This window comes from Osmerus mordax, chromosome 27 (assembly GCF_038355195.1).
Source record: "Osmerus mordax isolate fOsmMor3 chromosome 27, fOsmMor3.pri, whole genome shotgun sequence".
In the NCBI taxonomy this organism is placed as follows: Eukaryota; Metazoa; Chordata; class Actinopteri; order Osmeriformes; family Osmeridae; genus Osmerus; species Osmerus mordax.
Genome location: NC_090076.1, coordinates 7,581,412 through 7,588,048, shown reverse-complemented (window position 1 = coordinate 7,588,048; position 6,637 = coordinate 7,581,412). Strand labels below are relative to the sequence as shown.

The 6,637-nt window shown below is 45.0% G+C and overlaps 1 protein-coding gene across 1 annotated transcript; it reads left to right on the top strand.

Moving 5' to 3' along the window:
- The first annotated feature begins 2,023 nt into the window (after window positions 1-2,023).
- On the top strand, window positions 2,024-6,575 carry LOC136936937 (major facilitator superfamily domain-containing protein 12-like). The gene is made up of 9 exons (XM_067230624.1): window positions 2,024-2,301; window positions 2,493-2,703; window positions 3,555-3,678; window positions 4,026-4,223; window positions 4,652-4,744; window positions 4,849-4,941; window positions 5,464-5,634; window positions 5,748-5,842; window positions 6,047-6,575. Exons 1-9 carry the CDS (start codon window positions 2,028-2,030, stop codon window positions 6,177-6,179), a joined length of 1,392 nt encoding a protein of 463 aa, XP_067086725.1. The 5' UTR covers window positions 2,024-2,027; the 3' UTR covers window positions 6,180-6,575.
- The last annotated feature ends 62 nt before the right edge of the window (window positions 6,576-6,637 follow it).

Here is a 6,637-nt window from a genome sequence, read left to right as displayed (position 1 = left end):
TGTTGATGTGGACTTTGTAGCACAGTCACTGTCCTCAGGTACTGTGGAAGATTGAGAGAAACAGATATTAAGCTCTCTTATTATTATTATTGCACTTTTGGAAGAAAAATACAGTGGAATTCTAGGTTTGAAATTAACAGACAAGAAAACAACTTAATAAAGACTGATTTTAGGAAGAGTCCTACACAAGGCTCATATCTGAGTAATGGCCGAAATGTTGTCAATTTACATGAAACCGGATATGTCTTTCAATTTTATTTCTTACATCAAAATAATTTACCAGGAAATCATAGTTTGTGCCTTTCCAAGTAAAATGTTTAAAGATCAAGTGTCCCGCAATGAGATTTTATCTGATCAGTTCCAAGTGTTGCTCATCTGATTCCTGTGTTGTACTGTCTGTGATGTCATCAGAAGGCAGGTGAGAGGCTCTCTGTAGATGCCTCCGCCACAGGTCCGCTCCCACCCACCCACCCACCCACCTCCCTCTCCAGCACCTCCGCTACGACAATCAAGATATCCTCACACGCCGACAAGGGAGGCTTTGAAAATGTGTGCATTGCAAACTCTTAACATGTTCTAGTCACTGTTGACAGGATGTTTTTGGTCATTGTTCACTTTTAGTTAAACGATCAGTTGGGTATGTAGAGCTGCCATAACGTTTATATGGTGTTATCTCTCACAAATGAATGATTGCCGACAGAAGAAGCCACCGTACTTGTTTTGGACACGCAATGTTTATCATTTGGAGTTTCCTTTGCTGCTGAAGTGCAGGAGTTCCGTGTATATTGGCTTGAACATTGTAATGTTCTATGTTTCTCTTGGACTAATATGAGATGTATGTCTGGCAACTTGGTGCCCTGTCGTCTGTGCAGTATATTAATAGACTTCTGTGCAGTATATTAATAGACTTCTGTTCTCCCCAAAACTCCACAGAACAGGAACGAAGGGGTGTCATAGCATTGCACAACATATTAATAACGTCTTTCTGTCGCTTGTAGCCGCAGACGGTTGACGATTTTATAGGCTACATACCGACTGGGACTTAGTGAACATGAGTCATATCCTTGTGAAATCAAAATGTAAATTGTCACAAGATACAAAACGAAGTCGATCCTGTGTACATCATGAGTTAAACAAATAGTAATTTGGGTGGTAAGAGTTTCCAAAAAAAGAAATGGGTGGGGAAAACGTTGCCAATACATGTTTTTTTAACTGTACCTAACTGAGTATAATAGAATTATAAAGATCATATATAATGTCAGTGATACCGTCATATGAACTTTGGCGTTTGAGGCAGTCTAAGGGTCATCATCAAAATGTACACTTTATGAATGTGTATGTTAATCGACAGTCAATTTAGTCACATGCTCTTCCGAGTGTTTCCAATGTATGTTTGGGATTTCTTGAAAATAGGCTTATTGGTAATTTTGTCGAGTGAAAGGGGGAAAGAAACTAGAAGGTAGCTCTATATGGGCAACGGATTTACTGTTGAAACGTATATCCTATCTCACTAATTTGCTATAGGCTATAGAAACCATTTAGGAAACCAGCTTTATAACAAACAGTTGCTCTTTATCTCCAGTCAATGAATTGACTATGATGTGACGTGAAGCTCTCTCCGTAAACATAACGGCTTGAAAACCGAAACATCACCGTATTTGGGTTATCGTCGTATTTTTGTAAGAGACAGAGTGACACCTGAGTCATCCGCCACAAATGTTTTATTTTTGAGGAAACGACCGCAATTAGTGCAAATAGTCTTGAAATAGTTTGAACATTTGAGACCCATTGGGAAACCGATTCAGCTGACCAGGCAAGAGAGCTTGACGCAATCCTTATGTGTGCAACATTGTCGTCGTCGTCGTCGTCCCCCCCCCGTCCCCCCCCATATAAATTATCCCAATATTAGGAGCACTTCCATTAAAATGACAATATTGGGGATTGACTCCGCTCAGAACTGCAGCCACACAATTGACAGATGTGAACATTTTTGTAATTCTGGAATACGGGTTTTGTAACTTTTTACCATGGATCTGTTGCCTATGGAGAGATCTTTACCGGTCGGCAGGCGGTTAAGTTATGCAGTTGGCCACTTTTTGAACGATCTGTGCGCCTCTTTGTGGTTTACCTATTTACTGGTTTACTATCACTCCGTGCTGGGATTCCCGAGCACCTATGCAGGTGTTTTGCTGCTGGTGGGTCAAATAGCGGACGCGCTCTCCACTCCCCTAGTTGGATACGAATCCGATCGAACTCCAGGATGCGCAGCCTATGGCAAAAGAAAAACATGGCATTTAGTGGGTAAGTAGTCGTATTGAAAGCAACATAGGTTTTTATTTTGTTTTCTGCTACCTACTTTACATTGGTTGCACCGTTAGTCTTTAGATGATATATCCCACATTACCATACCGTCACACCTTGCACACAAAAAAAATACAGATTTGAGGGTGATAAAATACAAATGTTCTTCCATGCCAACCCCATCCGTCCAGGGACCCTTAGCGTGCTTGTCTCCTTCCCCTTCATCTTCAACCCATGCCTGGGTTGTGATGAGAACACCCCGCGCTGGGTGAGTCTCACCTATTTCATCCCCTTCATCATCATCTTCCAGTTTGGCTGGGCCTCCACCCAGATCTCTCATCTCTCGCTCATCCCAGAGCTGGTGTCCGGTGAGCATGCCAAGGTGGAGCTGATCGCATGCAGGTGAACCCCCCCTTTCCCTTCTCACGCTCACATGTGAATCTCTCTCTCCCTCTCTCGCTTGCCCTCTATCTCCCTCTCTCTCGCCCTCCCTCTCTCCCTCTCTCTCTCCCTCTCTCTCTCACTCCCCCCCCCCCCCTCTCTCTCTCTCTCAGTTTCTCTACCATGGTTCCTAACTGGTCCAGGACTGTTAAGGGAGCTAACACAAGGGTTGCCGGGTGTAAAAGTTCCCTGTTTGTTTTGCCGTTAGCTCTGTCAGAACTCAACAGATTGACCAATGGGGTGGGTTTCAGGGGTTAGGGTTGGTTAAACTAATGGGAATGAATTGGAAGGAAAATCATTACGTTTGGAATGTCATAACTGGCATAAAGGATTTATCTTCACTCTGAAGGTCCTTTCAAACAAATGTAATGCAGTACTTCTTTGTATGGACAATATCTGCAATTGTTTCTGAACCAGATGTAATTTGGGAACATGTTGTGAGGTTTTAGCTCCCTAAATGGTCAACAGAATGTTACATTTGAAATTATACTCAGGAAGTAATCAGATTTAGCCTTCTTAATGAGAGCAGTGGATGTTTCAAAGCTGCCTGAATGATTGCCAAGTTTCATGTGTTTGCTTGCCTTTCCTTGAAACCAGGCTTTAATTTTTCATTAGAGAATTAATGTGGAGATTTGGATTTCGGAAATGAAAGCACCCACTGCAAGCCTAAATTCCAGAGGCTTTAAGACATCAATCTCACATTTCATATCCTGGCATTCAGCATAATCGTGGTGCGAATTTCTAAAACCGTCTCCGGAGATGCCTGTGTCGACCTAGCGGCCTGACCTCATGTCCTGGTCCTGTCTGTGCAGGTATGCGTTCACCGTGGTGGCCAACATCACCGTGTACGCCGTGGCCTGGTTACTCTTCCACTTCCAGGCCCAGCAGCCTCTCATCTCCGACAGTCTGGGCCGTGTCGACATCCCCATATTCAGGGTAGGGGAGCTGGTCTGCCAGTACATGGCCCGGTAGCGAATGTGCCCGTAAACTGTACGACGTGCTTACCAATGGTCTGTTGAAATGTTACCAGTGGAATGTTGTATAGTGTGTACCATGTATTCGAATTTGGGCTCTCTTTCTCTCTATCTAAATTTTCTATTTCCATTTCTCTCTCTCTACATCTTCATTTCCAACTCCTTCATTTTTCATTCCTCTCTCTCTCTCTCTCTCTCTCTCTCTCTCTCTCTCTCTCTCTCTCTCTCTCTCTCTCTCTCTCTCCCTCTGTCTCTCTCTGTCTCTCTCTCCCTCTGTCTGTCTGTCTCTCTCTGTCTCTCTCTCCCAAGGACCTGTCCCTCATCGTGTTGGCTATCGGAGCGGTGTTCTCTCTGGTCTTCCACCTGGGCACCCGGGAGACAGGCCCTGCCCGGGAGGAGTCTGGCCAGGAGGAGGAGGGCCAGCCTCTCCTCTCTCTGAACCAGGAGACCTCGTCCCAGACTCTGCTGCAGTGGAATCACTGGTTCAAGGAACCTGCCTTCTACCAGGTTACTCTCTGGGTTACAAATGACCTGTGGCTCTCGGGAGTGTGTCGGGGGGGGGGGGGGGGGGTGGCGGAGTCCCTAGAATTTCATAGAAAAAATGTTTTGCTTTTCCACGTTTTACTGTTGTGAAATCTAATGTTTGGAATTAGAAAACTACTTCCTAAAAGTGAATACTTATAAAGGCTTCTTTCACAGAATTTGACAACTTAAAACAAAAGAGGAAATGCGACATAAAAAGATTCCTCCTGAACAAACACATCTTTATCCTACATTTGAGATCTGAACAAGTCACTTTCAAGCAGTGGAAAGGGAAATCATATCACATCAGTGGATCTCTTTGACACTTTTTCACACACACACAGTGACACGAGTTTGTGGACATGTGGTTCAAACTGTTGGTGAGCAGTGTCCATGGTTCATGTTGGTTTCAGGTTGCGTTCCTGTACATGTGTACCAGGCTGATGGTCAACCTATCCCAAACCTACATGTCCATGTATCTGACCAATGCCCTGCTGTTGCCCAAGGTAGGCCCTCTGGAACACCTTCAGACGACGTTTGAGTGGTTTTGGGATTGTTTTTTCTTAACAGAACCCTTTGTGAAACCTGCGGCTTCCTTTGTCTTTTGCAGAACTTCATTGCTACCATCCCCCTGGTTATGTACGTCAGTGGGTTTGTGTGCTCGCTGGTCATGAAACCAGTCAGCAAGCTCATAGGCATAAATGTGAGTCTCTGTATCGCTCTCTTGCGCTCTCTTCTCTCTCTCTCTTGCTTTCTCTCTCTGTGATGGCATGTCTTGGTGTGAACTCTGTGATCATATTCACATGACAGCTACCCATATACTCTGAAACCACAGTTTTTACTTTGACCTATTTCCGGGACTTCACTACTGGAAGTTCAGCTGTCCTATGTGCACATGCAGACAATGTCATCGAAAGCTACAGACACAGGGATTTCTTAACCTGCAACCTCTCGACATGCAGCCTGGTGCTCTACCACTGAGCTGTGCCCGTATCCCCCTAAATGAGGGGGGGTCAGATGGCTGAGCGGTTAGGGAGTCGGGCTATTAATCAGACGGTTGTTGGTTCGATTCCCGGCTGTGCCAGATGACGTTGTGTCCTTGGGCAAGGCACTTCACCCAACTTGCCTCGGGGGGAATGTCCCTGTACTTACTGTAAGTCGCTCTGGATAAGAGCGTCTGCTAAATGACTAAATGTAAATGACCTCTGTGGCCGTCTGACCTCAGATGACGTATTTCCTGGGCCTGCTGCTGGTGTCGGGCTTCTCCTACTGGGTGCTGGTGGATGTGAAGATGGGTCGGCAGGTGTACGGGGCAGGGGTGCTGCTGGGGGCGGGCTCCGCCACCGTCCTTGTCATGTCGCTCTCCATGACGGCACGTCTCATCGGGCACCAAACGGTGAGAACGAGCCGGGAACATTTTTTTACATTTCCAAACCGTTCTAACGCAGCTTCTCGCCATGGCTGGATCCGTGTGACTTTTGAGCTGAACGTTCTGTCTTGTCCCGCCAGCAAAGTGGGGCGTTTGTGTACGGGGCGATGAGCTTCACAGACAAAATGTCCAACGGCTTGGGAGTTATCATCATACAAAGCATGCACCCCTGTAGGTGAGTGGAGGGACAGAATCGGACGACCCACAGCTCAGGTTCCAGCCCAGACTATTCCCTGCATGTCTTCCCCTGTCTCTCTCTCCCCTGTCTTTCACTGTCTCATCCTTTCACTGTCCCATAAAGCATGAATGTTACCTTCAGGAAACCCTGTACTTGTATACCAGTCAAGGAAATTATGATGCTGTGTATTTTTTTCAACAGCACAGAAACTTGCTGCCCCGCCTGCGTGTGGTTCTATTGCGATGTCATGGTGATCGTAACCGGTGGCGTCGCCATGGCAGCGGCTGTGTCTCTATGCACCATCCTCATCTGGCCGATCAAGATCCGTCAATGAAAGCTAAATCCGTAGGGATTTTAATACAATTTCTAATTTTTATGTAGTCTTCAACAGTTAATAATAAAATCCTCTATTGCCATGCTGTATACATTGATTTGTATCAAGAGTGGAGAGAAGTTTACAAGTTCTGATATTCTTGTTTCAATGACCCAAATATGTTGGTTCTTAGAACAGGGCAGTTTGCAAGGAACCTACTTGGAGATTTTTATTTGGGGAATTCATAGTTATTCTACCAGGGAGAAAATAACTTGCATCGCCATCTAGCGTCCAACTACTGAACTACATTTGAAATCAAACTCACCTTAACGACCATGAAGTCAGTTCACTGAATTCATTGTCGATGATTAATTGAATTAACCCAGTGCTTTAGTTATTCGCTCAAATAAATCTGCAGAAGGTTCACTCCCCTATGATATCTTCTGTTTTTTGTAATTTTTTAATCTGTACATTATTGT

Excerpts from the sequence above, each read along its gene's own strand:
- LOC136936937 (XM_067230624.1), top strand. The coding sequence starts at position 2,028 with ATGGATCTGTTGCCTATGGAGAGATCTTTACCGGTCGGCAGGCGGTTA. Across the intron at positions 4,224-4,651 it reads AGGAACCTGCCTTCTACCAG|GTTGCGTTCCTGTACATGTG; the intron begins GTTACTCTCTGG and ends TGTTGGTTTCAG. Across the intron at positions 5,843-6,046 it reads CAAAGCATGCACCCCTGTAG|CACAGAAACTTGCTGCCCCG; the intron begins GTGAGTGGAGGG and ends TTTTTTCAACAG.